At 36.8% G+C, this 20,249-nt stretch overlaps 1 protein-coding gene and 1 pseudogene across 4 annotated transcripts in view; both read right to left on the reverse strand.

Annotated features, from left to right (window-relative positions):
* The window catches only part of SLC35B3 (solute carrier family 35 member B3), a 29,773-nt gene extending 10,023 nt beyond the window's left edge, over positions 1-19,750 (reverse strand). The window contains exons 1-8 of one of the 4 annotated variants that reach the window (XM_013056820.2): positions 19,619-19,716; positions 17,738-17,863; positions 15,869-16,004; positions 13,790-14,083; positions 11,342-11,463; positions 7,643-7,797; positions 6,265-6,372; positions 1,915-2,012 (exon numbers count right to left, since the gene is read on the reverse strand). In XM_013056820.2, coding sequence (XP_012912274.1) covers positions 1,915-2,012; positions 6,265-6,372; positions 7,643-7,797; positions 11,342-11,463; positions 13,790-13,990 — 684 coding nt within the window. In that variant the 5' untranslated portion in view covers positions 13,991-14,083; positions 15,869-16,004; positions 17,738-17,863; positions 19,619-19,716. Of the gene's footprint in view, positions 1-1,914; positions 2,013-6,264; positions 6,373-7,642; positions 7,798-11,341; positions 11,464-13,789; positions 14,084-15,868; positions 16,005-17,737; positions 17,864-19,618 lie in introns of all 4 variants that reach the window. The other 3 variants (XM_004753691.3, XM_013056821.2, XM_004753686.3) reach the window with 3 other exon arrangements.
* LOC101678241 lies at positions 2,021-6,254 on the reverse strand (annotated as a pseudogene).
* Positions 19,751-20,249: the final 499 nt, after the last annotated feature.

Below are 20,249 nucleotides of genomic sequence, written 5' to 3' on the forward strand. Positions count from 1 at the left end.
TATAGATGAAGCAATCCTAGTCCAGACTCTAAGCACTTAACCACTGTATTATAGCAACTTTCTAGCTACTTATACTTTCTTGATTCCTCATCTAGGAAGAGTGGTGATGAATTTCAAGAAAACTTCTGACCGAGATTAAAGACTCCTTAAAGATGCCCATTCTGCTGACAAAACAAAGTAACAGGAAACACCATTCCTATATACCCTTCATGTGGTATGCTCTCTGTCTAGCAAGGGGTTGGCTGTCAAATTAATGTACACATACACATGATAACTTTCCTATATCCAAATACCAACCAGGTAGAAGATGTAAGGAAAGAAAGGGCATTATTTGCAGTAACAACAGCAAAAAGATGAACCCCCTAACAATAACTTCAATAAGAAATATGTTGGATTTATATGAAAAAAATTTAATAAGAATCTAAGGGACATTTAAAAAAAGCCACTTGAATAAAAGCAAAGTCATACCTTATTTTTTTTTTTAAGATTTTATTATTTATTTGACAGAGATCACAAGTAGGCAGAGAGGCAGGCAGAGAGAGAGAGGAGGAGGGTGATGTGGGGTTCAATCCCAGGACCCTGAGATCATTACCTGAGCCAAAGGCAGATGCTTAACCCACTGAGCCACCCAGGTGCCCCAATCATACCTTATTCTTGAACTGAAAAAGACTCAAGTGTATAGATGCCATTCTCCCTAACTTAACTTATAGTTCAATGCCATACTAATCACAATTAACAATGGTGTTTTCTAGTTTATTTGGGGGATCTGAATAGCCCAGAATAACTAATGGTAGTAATATTCAAAAAACAAAAGGAATATTCCTGGCTAGTCCTAGCAGATGGTAAATGTATGATAAAGCTGCTGTCATCATATGGTTTTGGTGCAGAAGTGAATTCAAAAGAATACTACTCTGAATCCTCCATTAGAATATTATATGATGGGGCGCCTGGGTGGCTCAGAGGGTTAAGCCTCTGCCTTCGGCTCAGATCATGATCTCAGGGTCTTGGGATCGAGCCCCGCATCAGGCTCTCTGCTCAGCAGGGAGCCTGCTTCTTCCTCCCTCTCTGCCTGCCTCTCTGCCTATTTGTGATCTCTATCAAATAAATAAATAAAATCTTAAAAAAATATATTATATGATAAAGAAGGCCCTTCTGCTGGAAAAGTAGATTTTTCAATAAATGATACTGGGGCAAGTAGATAGATAAAGAAGAAAGTTTTTTAAAGTTCTGGTTGGATCAAAGACTTATTTAGGGAAGCCTGGGTGGCTCAGTTGGTTAAATGTCCGATTCTTGATTTTGGTGAGGTCAGTCTCAGGTTACAACACTGAGTCCCATGTCAGGTGCTGAGCTGGGAGTGGAGCCTGCTTAAAATTCTCTCTCCCTTTCTCCATATGCCACCCCCTCATCTCTCTCACTCTTTAAAACAAAAAAATAAAAACACAAAAACAAGCAAACAAACAAAAAATTAATTAAAAAGGCAATCATAACATGAGTAGACAACATGGGTAAAATTCTTAAATCTTCAAAGTTGGGAAAGCCCTTTTCAATCATAATAGGTAGTCAGAACCCATGAAGAAAAGGGGGAATCATTAAAATGACAAACTTCTAAATGGAAAACAATACCAAATACAAAGAGAGAAAAGTGATGAAGAAAGCAAATTTTTAATATGTAAAAAATATCCTACAAATGAAAAAATTTATCAAATATTATACAATAAGCTCTTGGCAGGGGTAGTGGTACCTTTACGTTTTAGTTCTCATGATGTTTTAATGTATTACTTTTACGAAAATGATGACGACAAACTAGTTTAAAAATGCCATACAAGTCCTTAATACCATAACTATTTCATCAGGTTAAACACATCACCACTTCTGCGTCTATCTGCTGTGAAGAAAAAGCGCTGGGGTACTTACCATTTCTGAATTAGAAGCATTATGCAGTTTCATAGCTTTCTCTTGAACATTTCCGATGACAGCATCTGCGCACAGTGCCAGGGAAATAAGGATCACACCTTTAAGAAAGCATAGGAGAAACACAACCTCTTTATTTAAATAGGCGAACAACAATCAAGATTTATCAGAGATTTAATTGGGGTAAAAAAACAAAAGCAGATCTTAAATCACCCTGTTTCAGTAAAAGTTGATTTTTATCTACAACAGCTGTAATGGCCACAGATATGTTAAAAACACAAGTAACCGGCACTAATAAATTATATTCAGGCTTATTTTGTTTCCCTATTAGATCAAATAATAGTTCTGCTTTTAAGTAGGATGGAATGTTTGAAAGGAATACTGTATTAAACAACTATAGAAGAAATTCTTGGGAGCACTACTGGAACTAGCAGTTAGTCGGTTAATTGAAAAAATCAGACGAGGAGGGAAATCATAAAAAGTGTTACCTACATTACTAACATCATTTCATTTAGAACTCAAGAACATGCACACAGTTGCCAAGGTCTTTTCTCTCAGTACGGGTCCTAACTTAAATTATGTACGTTCTCCTCTGTATAAACCACACTTGCAACACACATTGTTAATGCTTTCCTAGTTGTTTCTGTTAAAAAGCACATGGAAAATGCAGGAACTTCTCAGTTGGGTGAAAGTGAAAGAATTCTTTCACACTTGTATGATATTTTTTTACAGTTGTTTCCTAGTGATTTTATTGACGAGTCAACCAAACTGTTTCAATTAACTTAACAGAAACTATTCTGTCTTTCTTCAAATTGTTTTTGAACAATTTAAGTAATATTATTACATGGTTATTGGAATAGGTACAACTGGCTTACACAAAGCTGGAAATCAACACTCATGCAAATGAGCATGTCTACCTGAGAAGCAGGCTGTTAACGGCAAGTGTGTGGGACCCTGGTCACCAGCCATGGTGCTTTACAGAAAGAACAAAAGGCAGCGTTGGTTACCTCCAGAAGTCTGATGGGATTTAAGGAAGTTTCCCTTTTGCATTATTTTTTAACAAGGTATAAGGAATTACAGGGAGAAGAAAAATATACGTGTATGCATTTAATAGAGAACTTTCAAGTCTTCAGACTTATTCTTCAATTTGCCTTTTGATCATCTCACTTTGTGGCATTTATTATCAAATCATACATTTTTATCCACCAAACTTGATTCTGAATGCTCTTTTCCTTATTTCAAATATCAAATTTGTCAAAACAAAAAGACAAGCTTCTGTTGAAGACCCTGAATACAATATCCTCGCTACTAACAGGCCATTCGAAGACATTCCAAAAATGTTCTGAGCAATGACAATGGTGTAAAAATACCTGAACTGCACCCTGAAGAGAATATTTAAAGGCAGACATTTATCTGAATAAGTAAATTCTGATATATTCACTTTATACATTCAAAGTTTTATTTAAGTCTACCTTAAGTAACCATCTTAATAGTTAATCCAATCTCTTTTAGATAATATATTGTCAGACTAGGGGCTGTGATAAGTGCTCATCAGTTATTCCTAATGATGAAATACTATTAAGTTTCAATTCTCTTACCAAATATTTCCTGGGGAGTCAGAATGGGTTGACACTACATCACCGTGAGAAGTTGCAGGACTACTGTCACTACCTCATTCCATCATTGTCCCCCATGCGCAGCAAGTGTATACACTTTCTTATCTATTATTTCATCACTTCAGTCAACCCTCCCACTGGCCTTGTGTAAGGCAAGCGATCATCATTTAGCTCTGTTTTAAAAGGGAAGCATAAAGGGGTCTGACAATCTACCCATGATTATAATTTTAAGTGACCTGAACAGAACTGGAAGCCATGTCTCTAACTGCAAATTCTGTGCCTTCTCTAAAACTACTTTTTCATAAAAAAAAGAGTCAATTACCTCAGTTTTCATATACAGTCTTCCTCTTTGTGTTGCTGACATGAAGTGTTCCTGAAAAATCTAAGCCATGTCAGACACATCTATCACTATAAGCTTTCCAGAGTAAACCTCATCAAAGTAGTGATCACTTATACTCTGAACAATCAAAATTGAAAGAGATGTAATAGGTTCCACCAGAATCTTCTGGTTGTCAAAAGGGTTGCTCCAAGAGCCTATACTGGTTACATTTAAATCCACTAACTTAGCCTGGTTAAGAAAGTTAATAAAGAAGGTTGACTCATAGCCAGTAAGTAAAGTTTTGATTCTTGGAAAGAACAACAAAGCTGATGTAAATGATTTTCTTTATGTAATACTTTTCTTCTCATGAATAATTAGAATTTTTTCCCATTTTTCAGAGTTTCTCTGAACACCTTTTTATTTTTTTCCCCCTGCTGAGGATCTACTGGTATAAATGCAACCATATAAAAGCATAAATTATGAAAAACAGTCACGGTGTGACCTTCCCAGCCCAGACCCCTAAAACTCCCTGAGATGGAAGGGAGGAAGGGAAAGCCCAAAACTGCCTTAGAAGGCTGTAGCCCCGGGCCCATGCAGGCCTGGCCTGGCTGGGATGGGGGAAACTGGGTGCTACCAACAGTTAGGGGAAAGCCCACAGAGCTTGCCCATGAAGTCCATGTCAATGGTGAAGTCCAGGTCATGATTATTCTTGGCACTGGCCGCATGCCAGGGGTGCCACAGCTCTCACCAGTCTTCACTGTCAGGTAGTCTTCCATGTAGAATACTGCTCCACCATACGTACAGGGACTTGGGACTGGTGAAGCCTGTCCTCTTGCAGCAGCAAGGGACTTGATATTGAGGTAAGCCACAGGTCATTCCACTTCACTTGCAGGCAGAAGCCCTGGAGACGTGAAAGTCAGGTCTTCTATCTTGATAGTGTAGATGCCCACTCCTTTACGAGGTAGGCCTTGGTAACCAGCTGCATGGGGTGCACCACATCTACCAAGGGCTCCTTGAAGGACACATCTTTAATATAAGACATGTCATAGCCATATACATTCTCCCACCAGTAGCTCTTGTCATCTTTGTACTGCCTGTCTTCAATGGCTGTTATATATAGAGTGGCTTGGTATGGGAATATTAGGCCACCAGGTGCCTGCCACTTATCTGGAGCACAGAGCACCTCACTGAGCACTGATCCATAGAAGAGGCAATAGCTCATCCACTCACTAATGATGTCCACCTTCTCCACCAAAGTGCTTCCTCCGCCTTCCTCTTGATGGCAGTCATCATGTGGTCCAACTTGGCTTTGACAATCTTCACCGCATAATCAGAGATACTGGAACCCTTGTTCCCAATGACCTCGTGGGCTCTAGCCTTGGGAGCAAACATAGAGGATCCATGTGCCTGAACCCACATCCAACACCACCTTGTCCTTAAAGAGCTGCCAGTTCTGAAATGGAGTTTTGGTATGTGAGGCTGTGCACCTCATCTTTCAACATCTCTTCCTGAAGGCCGAAGTGAGCACAGGAATCAAAGTAATAACCTCTGGATGTCATCATCACGTCTTCAGCCATGGGTTTCTTGCTGCTTTCTGCCTGGTTACAGGAGACCTCCATGATGTAGTTTGTTGCCTTGGGTGCCGCCATCTTCATCCATACCTACTCCTCCTCTTGCCCAAAGAGGCCCCTTCCAACACCTAAGTATTTTAAATACTGTTTCTGTCAGGCTAGTAGATGGGATGATAATAAGCTTATGAATAAAACTCAGTAATGTAAGTATGATAATATTGTACACATAATAATTTCTCTTCAAGGTCTTTAGAATAAAAACAATTATTGTAACACATTTATACTTATTTAGTTCTAAATATACTATAATACCTATTCTGTCTGTGAAGAATCTAAATTTTATTTACAAAGGTCTATCTGGCACACTGTAAGGTAACTTCATGGTGGAAAGTTCAGGCACTTTAGATTCTAACCACATTTAGAGCACAGAGTTCAGTATTAACATATAACATAACTTTCCCTCTTCAGCTAAAACAATGACAAATAAATGTACAATTTCAATTTTAAAAAAAGAGAATAAAAAGTTACTGATGTGATTTGTCTATAACTCATGTGTAAACTTCCAGCTCCGACCATGAGAAATTTCTCTACGAGGCACCTAATCGCAGATTTTGACTGGCCAAACAACTTCCTGTCAGGTCAAAATACAAGAGCACTAAAAATAACTCTTACATTGCCAGGACCATAATATTTTTACTATATCTTATATGGAAAGTCTGAAAGCTTTATGTTAGATATGAAAATCACAGATGTCACACCATCCTTTGAAATTCTTACGAAATTGCAAAAGTTCTTACTCTTAAACCAAAATACCTGCAAAATCCAGGAGCCCAAATATTTCCCTTACCTGTCAGGTTGAAATTAGGTGCAATCGTGCTGTCAGCGAGGGTGAACCATATCAGGCCAAGACTCATACATACTGCAGCAGACACATCTGCAATGTTATAGCGCTTCCCTGTGTCAAATAAATGAAAGCCAAGCTCATTACGCAAATGCCCACTTGGCACAGTTTTAGACTATGTGTCTAACCAAGTTGAGCAGGATCTGCTCTTTATACCCAAAGTCAAAAGTGTATGAAGAACACTTAGATCAACGCCTGAGACAGTCACAGAAGAAGGGCTTCTGAGAATTAATGACCAGTGAGCACCAACATGTCCTTGTAAGTCAGACAGAAGATCCTACTTTACATGTTATGAGAGTGAGTAAACAGACTAGAGTTTGTGGACACGAGTGCCTCCTTTACTTCATATATAATAGAAGGTATTAATTTTCTTATAGTTTATACATTTGCAAAGTAACCAGAGCAATTATTCAGGTTATAGAACTGTTTAAGTTTACAACTACCATAATCTAGATTGGTGAGAATTAACCTGTTACAGTGTATCCACATTTCAATAAAATCATGTACTGTAACTTTTTCACAAGGATCGCTAAGGAAATATTATACATGCATGTGGTTTTTAATGGGAATTTGTGTCAGTACTTTTTCCTGCATGAACATTTACCCTAAAATTATATGTGAAGTAGCCAGCAGACACACTTTCATTAGAGGGCCTCTGTGGGCAGGCATCAAATGTAAAAAATGAAGTTGGGCTGTATAAGAACTTCAGTGATACAAAGGCCCTTGATTATCAATGTAAGTATTTCTCATGAATAACAAAATGACATGAATAACAAAAACTTGTTCGACTTGCTATTAGAATTTCTTCTTTACTCCTTTTTCCACATAGCTTGTAACTTAGTTGGGGATCTAGGAAGCCAATAAGCCAGCAGACCTGGTAAAAAAGCAGTTCTGCTCAGGTTAAGCTTACTTCATAGTGAGAATTGCCCATTTGTATAATGAAGGGAGAAGGAGGAGCCCTGAGGAGCAGAAGAATGAAAGAGCTGAAAAAGGGGGTTTTCCAGGTATTTCTGAGCTATGCCTTTAATACATGAACACAGTATTTTTGGAAATGTGGTAGATTCCAGATTAAAAGAAAAAAAAAAATAAAATACTATTTTTATCTTTCTTAAATCCGAATTACTGATTTCTAATACTAGGAGATATCACAGAAGTATCAGTGTTTTTATAATACCTTATTTTTATAAGATGTCACTCAGAACTGTTCTAGTATTGAGAATGTTTACTGAAAATATTTAACTAGAGTTTAATGTTTTTCCTAATGCTAGATGCCATAACATATCCTATTAGTTTCAAACAGTATGAAAATATATCATTACTATACCTTGAATAAAAACTCCTCCTAGCATAACAGGAATCAATTTGCAGCACTTGAAGATGACTTGGGTAGGATAATTCAGGTAGCCCAAGGAAGTATTTGATAACCCCATAGTACCCACAGTTAGAAAAGCTATTATCATGTAGGTTTTTCCTGGTATTCTGTAAAAGACAATTTTTAAAATCTTCATTTTGGGACCCAATTCATACTACTGTAAGATAATGTGTTTACAATGTGTAACTGCCTAATTTCTGTTGAATATTTCTAGCACTATTGGTGAAATAGCACTATTTTAAAAGTTATCACACTTATATGAAAGAATGTTGGTAAAAACAACAATTTACCCTTATTTAATCAATCACAAGCGAGAACTTTCAATTGTGTGAAAAAATCGTGTCAGAGTTACATAGATTCTTCCAGATGGTATAAAAAAAAATGCTGGTAAGAAGTTTTTTTTTTTTTAACAGCCGTTCTACCATATATATAAAAACTATCTTGACTAAATTTAGGAAAAAAGAGTTGAGTCTTAAACAATATTGACCCCCATAACAGTAAAAGGCACCTTAACTAATTTTCAACTTCTAAATTGTTGTTCTGTTTCCTAATGTTCCCATCTAGCATTAGGAAAAATACATTCAGCCCTTCTGCTAAAATAACCTGAGCAGAATATCTACAGATATTCTGGAGTGGCAGCTTAAAACTCTAAACATGATGTCAACTTTAACTCTGTATTCCACAAGATGTTACAATAATCAACTCTTCAAGATGGAGATTCTGATTCTCTCCTCACCATCCCAAATCACTACTTTTGGTTCTATCTGAATTTCCTAAAGGGGTGTTTAATTTGGCATCTTCAGAATTTTGCAATATTATTGCAAGCATATGCTCACTTTGACAAGATATTTAATGGTCTAAAATAATCTTGTACAACACTGGTGTGACTAATACATGAAGTACTATTCACATAATCAGATTATGCTGCATACTTGGAAGTAGCTTCCACTTTGGGATTTGTGTTCACATTTAAATCAAGACAACAAAATTCCTCCTTATTTTTTTATTTGGCTAGATATAAGGCAAAATAATTTACTGGAAAATTCAATTAAAATATATCTTTTCCACTTATATTTCAATTTGAGGCCTTTCCTACTTTACTACTAATACACTAGTTAACATTTAAAGTCCATGCAGAAATAACCTGGCATGCACATATGCATCGGTGTTACCCAAACAAGGATTTCTACGCCATCTGTGGGGCTTAATCCTCAGTGAGGTATCATCAGGAAGGACAGCACTGCTCCTCCAATAATGATAGAAGTCACAGTGGTCCAATTTCCTCAGACATAAATTGCACACAGTGGCCAGAAAATAAATTTTTTTTTTTGCCTCAAGTCAGAAAAAATCACAAGGAATAGTGATTATAGAAGTAACAACCACGGGTAGAAAGAAAAGGAACCTAAAATTCAGGAGGCCTATATTCAGAGGGTCAAAACTCTGACAGCAACCTGCTGTATAGATGCATGAAAACCCCAGTCGTCCTCGCGGTGTGTTCAGCCACTGGTGAGACCAGGACATTAGATTCATCATTTTCCTCTTGAGTGCCGCGTGGCTGTTTTATTTAGTATCCCAAATTCTTACTTCTTTAGGCAGGGGGGTGGGCTGTGACTTTCAACAGCCCCTTTACAACCAATGTGACAGATCTCCTTTATTAAAACCTCATGCAAAGTAATAATAAAGTTACAAGGTAACTTTGGTGAAAAATAACAAGTCGTGTATTTAGGGTGTTAAGGCTTACAATGCACCCCCCCGCACATTACACATTTGATCCTCAAATGTCAGCGAATTTAAGCAACTCCCTAGAGGTCTAAAGAGAGTTAATTAGAGGCCATGCCAAGACTCAAATACATGTTTTCTGACTTCAAATCCTTTACTCTTTCAAGTATATAGTATTCATATAAACATAGGAAAAAAGAAAGAAAAAAAGAGAAAACTAAGCAAAGAGTTTGGCTACTTAAAGGTCTAAAGAGCAAGGCCACTTCAATTCAGAAATATGTCATTTAGCATATTTTCACTGTAACATACCTTTAAAGGCTTTTTCTAAAAATATTTTTTAATGTGCCTTGGAAATGAAAAAGTTTCAATTCATAATTATATTTATTATATGTCTGTAAATTCTTCTCCTTCATTTATGTTTAAATCAACACAAATTATTTTATCTTTAAAAATATGGTTATGGTAAAAAAAAAATGTTATGGTTATCTGGTTTAAGGCTTGGGATAAACATGGCTGGAGACTCACTCCCTATTTCATTTGGGTAGATGCAAGCAAGGTGTATTTTTTTTTTTTTTTTTTTTTTTAAGTAGGCTCCAAGCCCAGTGTGGAACCCAGTGTGGGGTTTGAACTCAGGACCCTGAGATCAAGACCTGAGCTGAGATTAAGAGTAGGATGCTTAACTGACTTAGCCACCAAGGCACCCCAGAGGTGTATCTTTTTTAAAGGAGATAGATCTTTGTGTTGCTTTCCATTTTATAAAGATAGCATTAGATTATTTTACTTTGGAAACAGACGTCCAGCAGTTTGCAATTGGTAATGAATCATCATGCTTTCTTATACATTAGTCTTGACAGATATATTTAATTATTCTATCACCTATATGGCTGAGTACCGCAGCTTCAGAGCATGAAAATAATATAGACGCTAACCTCAGATTCAAACATTTTTTTTACTATCACTGCTAGAATAATTTATTGGCAATAAAGAGAGATTGAGAGGCAAAATTAGAACTATGAAGGAATACTGCTATGACAGACTTAAATATTTAAAATTTTACAGTTACCTTCAGACAAATACCAAAAACATTTTTGTAAGAAAAATAGTAGCTGTGAGTATTTTTTTATTTTTACTGAAAGACTAAACATTTCTATCATTGAAGACAGGCTATCAGTATTATAGTTCCTTGCTGCATTTAAACTGTTCAGTGTCTACATGAAATATTCACATCTTAGAGCCTGGTATGACAGGATAACCACACTGACATTTACTAAGAAGGTACATTCAACTTCCTAACCTCCTCCTGTTCATAATCAAGTTTTTATTGCATATTGTTCTGTGTACCATTAAAAGTATTTCAAGATATTTCTCAAATTAGATAGTTAATGTAAAATGTTGTCAACAAACTCCTTTGGCTCTGATGAAAAAGCATGCTTCTCTGATGTCTAAACATGCAGTCTCAGTGACTGCACACTATAAAGAACACAATGTTAAACAGGATATATCCCACAAAATATTAATCATGCATTTTAAAAACCACTATAAAAGTGACATTGATCGTTCATTTCACCACTTTGATCTTTCTTAGCACTGTAAACCTTTTAGTAATTACACTCATTTCAGTTAAATTTATAAAAACACGTATGTACATCTGAATACTTTGTTTCAAGATATATTTATCATAATTTGATCCTAAACCACATTTTTCTGATAACATTACACTAAAAGAGAGACCACTTTCTTCAGTGTACAACTGAACTATATTTAATATTTTTTTAAGTTGATTATACTGATAAAAATTATTGGGTATTTGATATGTCTTAACTGCAAATGCATATATTTCATGTATAAGATACTCCATATTCCCAAAGAACAAAACAAAGAATTTAACTACTATTAATGATCTGTTAAAAAAAATAAAAACAAAACACATACCTTCTCCTTTTGTCCTGAATAAGCTGAAGTTCTATTAGGCCAAATATGGAGTAAAATGCAAACTGTACTAAAGTAAGGTACCAGCCATAGGACTTAAAACCCTCCATTGAAAATATTAATTCCTGTCAAAAGATGTATTAATACTGTTAAATTCTGGGACAGATCAATTTCCTCACAATAAATTCCTACAAACACAACATTTTAAAAAGAACCCAAGGCTCACCCCCAACAACAAAATATAAAAAGCAAAAAAACACCCAAATCTCAAGGCTTCTCGTAAAATCAGAGAAGTTCAGGAGGCCATTCTGAAGAACTGATGTTAGATATTCAGATGAGAAAAGCAAAGGGAAGGAGGGATAACTATGAAGAAATGTTATCCCAGGCTTTTCTTTAAGAACAACAACAACAACAACAACAACAACAAAAAAAAAAAAAAAAAAAAAAGGAAAAAAAAAAAGATTGCCAAAATTAAGAATTGCCCCAACAATGAGAAAGATAGTTGGTTCAAAGACTCATTTACTGTATAACAAATATATTTCATTAGAAGTCTATTATCTCAGACTTGTTTTTCTATAGGAATCTAATCAGTTCAAACTAATAATGTGATTTTTTGGAATATTTGTGCCACAGATTATATAAAATTTTCTACATGTAAAGGAAATGGCTACTTTGTCAAACATAATGTTATATTATGAAGTAACTTTACATTAATTATTAATAACCCATTAACAAGTCAGTAATATGTATTCCAATACTTGGCTTAACCGACATTTTCTTTAAACTATTTTAATATGCTATTATATGTAAGAGTTATTAGCAGTGTTAGTTTTCACAAAGTAAAAGCAATGTTTATTTAACTTTAAAAGCTTTGCATTGTTATAAATTAAAATCCGACAATTTATCAAACAGAAAAAGATAATTAAAATTTGTAAATTTCTACTTCATATTCCTTTTGGCAATGGCTAACTCTGACCCAAATTTTTTAACAATGGCATTAAAAAAAAAAAAGAAGTTTCTCAACAAGAAATTAAAACCTGTGTTTGATAAAATTTACTATTTTTCATTGTTCTTCATTGTGATATCTGAATTTTTGTATCATCCGCCAGTGGGGTAATTAGTTTTTATAAATATTAAGATTTTTAAATCAAGTTTTTGTTTTACACTAATACTCCTTATAGAATTTTTACAATCTAAGGAACAGTCAATTCTACCGTTTTCTTTATTTATACTTCCTTTTATATTACATCTCTACAGGACAAAGGAAAAGAGTACGATAATTTTTAAGATCACTTTAACTGATTAACACTAAACAATACCAGAAATATTAACTAGCTCAACAAAACACATCTATTTCCATTTCTTGAATTATAAAAAGTTTTCTTACATTAGAAAGCTGCCTAAAAAAGCAAAGTTGTTAATGGCTGAAAATACTAATGAATTGACAATTAAGAAGTAGTCCCCAAACATTCTGTTTACACTAGCCTGGCTCTTCACCCATCCAGCCCATGTTCCTGAAGGTCAGGAATTTGCTGCTAGTCAACGGTATACAACTATCCCGTAACATAATACAAACAGAAGACAATTTGTAGCAATGTCAGAAATGTTTTGCACCAATAAAAATCACAGAAAAATAAGGTTCTGACAAAATTAGATTTGAAGAGGAAGGTAAAAAGAATGAGAACACAACAGGTGCTTCATTAAAAAAAGCAATTCAGATGGTACAGGATTAAAAAGAAACTCCTGGAAAAAGCATATAGCATCCTCATATACTTTTGCAAAAATTATCTTTTAATACCACCCCCTAGCTGGATATAGTATTCTGGGCTGCATGTTTTTCTCATTTAGTGCTCTGAAATTGGGGAGGGTATGTGCTTTGGTGAGTGCTGTGAAGTGTGTAAACCTGGTGATTCACAGACCTGTACCCCTGGGGATAAAAATATATGTTTATAAAAAATAAAAAAATTATATTAAAAAAAATGAAATACTGGTAAAAAAAAATGAAATACTGGTAGATTATATAAAAAAAAAAATTATCTTTTATTATTGAGCTCCAAGAATCAACAACCAACTAAATTATGGCTTTTGCATTATCATTCAATTTTTTTTGGAGAATTATGTTCCAAAATACCACTGAATACTTGAATCACTCTCTTTTAGAAACACATGGGTACAATCATCACCTACATTTTGTTAACGTATTTCAAATTTTTTCATAATTTTACTTTTTAAGTTTGTCTCTGCTCCCTTCTCCCCATCTGAAATATTTAACTGTGAAATTTTGATCCCTGCTAAAAGTAGCAGACTAACTTTTTCTATACTATAAAACTCAAAAATGCAAATAAAGTTGTATCCTATGCAGAAAACTATCTTGGACAAAACTATTAGTAATGACCATATTGACCTCAACTGTTACAAATAGCATCTTATAAATAAGTAACTATTTTTTACCTGTAAATATCCATAAATTAGGTAAAATACAAAAACTCCAGCAACACATATGAAAAACTGAGTAAGTTTGTTAAATCTGCTGAGATTTATGCCAAGTACTACAATGTCATCTATTGACTTGATGTGTGGTGACATTGTCTGTGTTTTGGAAGGGACAGTGATAGAAATATATTTCCTGGAGTTGTTGAACTTGAGATCCATTGTTCTTGTTTTGCTGCATTCAGTGCTTCTAAAATTATCTTTATTGGTTTCCTCTCCTTTGTTCAGTGTTTCTTTTGCTTGCTGAGGTAAGTCCTAAAGAAGGAAATAAGCAATTAAAGCAAAAACATTTGGATCATAAGATATTATGCTCCAAATATTTCACATCACCCTTTAAGAATTATATAGGAAAATCTGATTCTTTCTGGATATTAATATATTAATTCCTCCATACAAGCTTCCAAGCAACCAAAAACAATGTCTACTTTCCAATTTATCTTCTCTGATAAAGACCAATACACCACTAAATATATGCCATTCTCATTTCCACAGCAAAAATCAAAAGCTAACTTGGAGTTTACTTCATCAAAGAAGTAAACATACTTTTATTATGGATTTTGTATGTATTAAAGATATCATTTGTAATTATCTATCCATGATAGTTTATGAGTGACATCTTCAACATTAATGTCAGTCTTTGCAGAAATGAGCTGATGCTCCTTTAAATACTAAGTCAACCGTAAAATGTATTTGTTAATGATGTTTTGGAATAAACTCAAAGAACTTAAGTTATTTAGAAAAGCTAGATTTATCAGAGACAACAAAAAGAAAAATATGCTTTATCAACCGCCTTTCTTAGGTTAAAAGTAAAAGTTTTCTTCCTTTGGAGACAATCATTTTAATTTAAAAAGTCTTTGGGGAGCTGTTGTTCAATGAGTATCAAATTGTAGTTCTGTAAGATGAGTAAGTTCTAGAGACCTACTAATAAGACATAGTGTCTACAGTTAAAAACCCAGTGGTGTGCACTTAAAAATCTGTTAAGAGGACAGATACCATGGTAAACATTCTTAACCACACACACACACACAAAGGGGAAAACATGGAAGCTTATGGAGGTGACAAATGTGTATTACCTTGATCGTTATGGTGATGGTACCAAAGATATACCTGCATGTGTCCAAACTCACTAAATTGTGTATGTTAAACATGCAATTTTTGTGTGTGTGTAACAATTTTACCTCAATACATCTGTTTTATAAATATGAGAAAGAAATATATAAAATTATATTTTATAAATATAAGAAAGAAGCCTCTGGAATTATAAAAGGCCGGAAAACATCATTTTTTGTTAGTCTGTGAAAAACAAAAACAAAAACAAAAACAAAAAACAACAACATGAGGGTCCTATAGATGACTGTCCATTTCACTTTGGATTTATAAACACGAAAGAATGAGTTCCATGTGGAGGTTGAAGACAGAGTGAAGAATTATGACAAAGAACCACCTGAGGATGAAAATATTATCTTCCTAGAAAAGACCTACTATCTGTTACAATCCCAATGGGAACTAAAATTTAGAATAGCTGAGGAAAGAGGATAGAGAAGGATAATTCTGACAGATCTGGAAGTCTTTTTTAAAAGAAACTGTCATGATGGTTTAAAAATGGCAAGAATTAGAATCACTTCTTCATGATCACTTCTCCTTTGCTGTTTATAGAGATTAAGCAAGCTATCTTCAGTAATTTAAATTGGGATCAAGGTTCTGAATACAACTTGTAACTAACTCAGGCATCAAAGAACACTTATTTTACAGGGCACCTGCCAATTTCTAAATAGAAAAAGCATAATTTTGGGGCGCCTGGGTGGCTCAGTGGATTAAGCCGCTGCCTTCGGCTCAGGTCATGATCTCAGTGTCCTGGGATCGAGCCCCGCATCGGGCTCTTTGCTCAGCGGGAGCCTGCTTCTCTCTCTCTCTCTGCCTGACTCTCCGCCTACTTGTGATCTCTCTCTCTGTCAAATAAATAAATAAAATCTTTAAAAAAAAAAAAAAAAAAAAAAAAGCATAATTTTAACAAGTTTTACTCTATTTCTTTTCTTTTACCTGTTTCTTCTTCTTTATATATTGTTCTTCCTTCCCACACTGTTTCAATCAGACATCTCTGAGTTAAGACTTTTTAAGTCATCTTGCAGGATACCCTTCAGATTTGACTTTCCTTATAAACCATGCTTTACATGATCTTGAATGGAGAAGAAACAAAAACCTGGAGTAACTACTTTCCATGTGCGTAGGCATGGATACAGAGTACAATTCAAATAAATCTCCTCCCTCCACCCCTTCCAGTCAAGCCTTAAACTGCCCACAATGAACTACTAATACATTCCTGAAACTACATTCCTAAAAAAGACCATGAACTTTCAAATACCCTTGCCTTGCGTTCATGATGTTCTTTCAGCCCAATGTCTTCTTTCAGGATTTGAAATAAGCTTAGTGCTTCTTCCTTTGTGATACCCTCCCTAAATTCCCTGAGCTGGGAGGGAAGAGCACTGGAAAGGCAAGACTCAAATCTTACTTGTCTCGGCATCCTTGGTATCTGGCATACTCTGCGCATATGCACACATACTCCGCACAAATACTCTGATGAACCAAATAAACTGTCCCTTCCCCTGGATGTCCTCAAAACTCCACCCTGCAATCACGTGCTGTCTATCCAAACTGATTTTTCAAATGTACTCTGGTGCTGGCAAACTTTGTGAGCAAAACTAAAAATGGTATAGAAAACAGAGAGGTTGGGAGAAATGTGCAAATGTGTATCTATTTACATAGAGAGATAAATAAAACTTCTAGAAGACCTCTTTCTTACTTTTATTAGTATCAAAAACTTAACCCCTTCCCCCAACTTCTGCTGGAGGTGTTTGTAACTTAGCAAAATGGCTGGCACACTGTAATGATCCAATAAAATTACAGCTACCATAATGAGAAGCCTTTCCCCAGGGTTAGATTTTGACAGATCTGAGTTCAGTACCAGTTTTGATACTGATAGCTGAAAAGCCTTGCAGACGTTACTTAACCCTCCTAAACTTAACAAAAAATGTGCCTATGGTAGAGTTTTTGTCAGGATTAAATGAAATGAATGTAAAAGTGCCTAGAATATATAGTAAGACAGACCACTAATGTTGGATGCCATTCAATTTTTTTAACTATTGCTAGTGTGATATGGTCTGCTGACACAGATTCTCACCCTTTTGATGTGCAGCTGGAAATATGAATCCGGATTTCCAACCCAGACTTCTCCTCTGGGATCCAGATTTCCATTTCCAAATGCTTCTTTGAAAGCATTTCTACTCATGAGTTCCACTGGCAACTTATTTTAAAAGTGTCCAGGGCTGAACTCACTATGTTCCTCCAAACAAACCTGCTCTTCCATATAGTCCCAATGTCACTTACTGGTATGATGCAAAAAATCTGGAACTTATTAGACTCTTTTCTTTTCCTCACATTCTATATTTTGCCAACATTCCTGTTGACTCTACATCCATAAATGTACCAAGAATCTGTTTCTGACCCTACCATTAGCAGCTGTTTTCTCTTGCCTAGATTACTAGATTAGCCTGTTTATAATCTCTTCTTCCCTTTCCAATCCCTCTTTCACACTTAACATGAATGCTCATTATGCCTCACTTCTGATTAAAGTCCTACAAATTATAAGCTGGTTGATTTCTGGACTCTCATAGCACTTTATAAAGATTTTTACAAATACCTAGATCAGAATGGCCTAACTTTTTGTTTTGGGGTCTGCTTCTCTCACAAATTTATGACATCTTTAAGGGAAGAGACAAGACCATCTTCATAATATTTTCACACATAGCAAAAGTGTAAGATATGAAATGGAGGGCTCTATTGCACTTTAGTAAGCACCATTCAGTCAGTAGCATCCTGCCCCTTTCCGACAATTTGCTGCTTTTAACACACCTATTAGCAATCTTAGGAGTCGCAGATCTGTGCCAGACATGTAGAGTTAAATCCCTTCAGCACTGTTACTTCTTGGATATCTGTGCCAAAATATTGACATCTCCACTGAAATTTCCCACAAAGCATCTGAAATGAACATGGAAATAAATTCACTTCCTTTGCTTACTTGAGGCACCAGCACCAGAAAATCTGCCCTACAAGGCCTTGCATTCAGAATGCACTTTTATTAATCAGAACATCACTGGTCAGTTCACGTGACAGATGATGCTGTGAACTCCGATACCTGGTAACCGTGATCCTTAATGCTTGCCACATGCCTTCCATTTCACTAACGATGGATATTAATCAACAACTAAAGAAACTAGGCCAATGCCCTTTTGGTGCAGGAAAACTAAAATCAAGCATAAAAACTATTTTCAAATTAAAGGAGCTTTAATTTGCTTTGCTTTAGGAATTCACAATAACCCCTTGAACTAAGAACAAAAAACCCACAGGTGTGAATCACTGGATGAGGCCTCTTCCTAAAGTCAACACAGATATTTAATGTTACTTGGGGGTACAAAATAACTGCTAAACTGGAATAAAAAGGCAGCAATTTCTAGAGCATATTGATATTTAAAAATTATAAATAACTGGTGGTAACACTGACTTACAATGACCTACTTAAGTCAAAATTATTTCAATTAATGTCTTAATCTAGTTTTTTTCCAATCTTCAGAAGAAAAGTCTCCCACTACAAAAGGGAAGAATATGAGGAAATCATGTCATCACAGCGTAAATAACCAGAACAAACTTGATTCTGTATTTTGTCACACTCAATGTTACAAATAAAATAACTTTGCCACTATATATAAATTAAGTGAACTCTAAATATTGTGACCTATGGGTCGTGATTATAAAACAGTGAAATACAAGAGTCGGTCTCATGTCTTTGTACACCCTTCATTACACGAAGTTCAAGAAACCGTGCGCTCCTTCTTGATGGTTACTCTATTTTTTTCAAGGGATAAAATCTAAATTTAGGAGTTGATATATATTAAGAAATTAAGTACAAATTAAGTACAAACACTGATGTAAATTATTTTCAAAATGCTGCTGTAGCTCTCTCTTCCAAGCTCCAAACTACCCCAATTCACTTAGGAAAGCATTACTCCAAAAACCAATTCTCAACATCTGAGGTCCTCATGGAAGAAGCGCATATACCCAACACTAAAAAACCCTCCGCGAGCACACCAAAGCATTCCACCTTCTTTCAGTATTTCTTGTGGGGGGGGGGGGAGGTGGGGGAGAAAATGAAGCTGCACAGACTGGAGAATTTGCATACTTCCAGTGGAAATTTATCACCTAGGCTTAATAACCTGGCAAGAACAATCACCTTGCACTACAAATGAAATGTTCGGCAGAGTAACCTGAACCCTAACTAACAGAGAACCCGGAAGTCGCTCTCAACTAAGATGCAGCCCTGGGAACCCAGGCGACAGACAGTCCTCCGGAGGCCCCTTATTCTAAGCCTAAAAGGCCCTCCTGGAAGTGACCTCAGAGTCCACGGACGGGGACCTCAGGGAGTTCTAGCCAGCCAAAGGGCGGAAAGGGGGCGAGGAGGAGGACCTACTCCTCCCCAGAAACCCAGCCAGTAGGTTTGCGTTCTTTAAAATAGGAAGTCACCGGTGCCTTCCATCCCGATCCCTCACGCCCGTTATTGATGAAGATAAACTACGTCCAGATTCTCTGGGGAGAGGGGCCGTCTGGGTCCCAAACACGGCGAAGGGCCGGGGGTCACACATCTACTCCAGAGTCGGTATGTCACCTGAAAGGGTGACCCCAGCCCGAGTGGCGCCAGCCAGACGGAGCGCTCCCCCTCCCCAAGTCCGTCGCCATCACCTCCTGCTTCTCCTCTCCGCCTACTCCCGCACTTTCCACAGCGGTCGCCGCCTCCTCGCAAGGTGCTCGCATCCCCCGCGCCGCGCGCGCCACTTCCGCCTACGTGTCTCCTTGCGCGAGCGCACTTGCGCGGCCCCGCCCCCTCGCCGGTCTGGGGCCGTTCGGCGGCGGGGGCGCGGTTACCTCTCGCGCATGCTCTCTCCTCTCCCGAACGCGGGAAGAGCGCAAAGTGAGCTTGAGGGTGCGAGGGATGCGCTTCTGCAGCCTCTGAAAATGGCGTAGGAGCCGTGAACGTCGATCGGGTGGGGAATTGTCAACCTCCGATCAGTGTTCGCTCGTTGCTGGTCTCTGAGCCTCTGCAGCTTTCCGGGTTGCTGAGGCCTAGTCCTCCCTGGGCCCTGGCACCCGGTGGGCCACCACGCAGGAGACCATGCAATGGCCCTGTGCTGACTTGGAGAAGGAAGTCTAGTGGAGAATGTTGAATCTGGATTTAGAAACCCTTGGCTCCCCTCTTCCCTTTTCTCGATCCAGATGAGTTGGTATGGTCCCTCTACCTGTCTCTGGTTTCATGCTCTTGCCTGACTTGCGCCTGCTTTCTGGTGAAGGTGGACTGAAGGCGCACTTGGATTGC

Source organism: Mustela putorius, unplaced genomic scaffold (genome assembly GCF_011764305.1).
Source record: "Mustela putorius furo isolate JIRA1106 unplaced genomic scaffold, ASM1176430v1.1 tig00003870_pilon_pilon_pilon, whole genome shotgun sequence".
Lineage (NCBI taxonomy): Eukaryota > Metazoa > Chordata > Mammalia > Carnivora > Mustelidae > Mustela > Mustela putorius.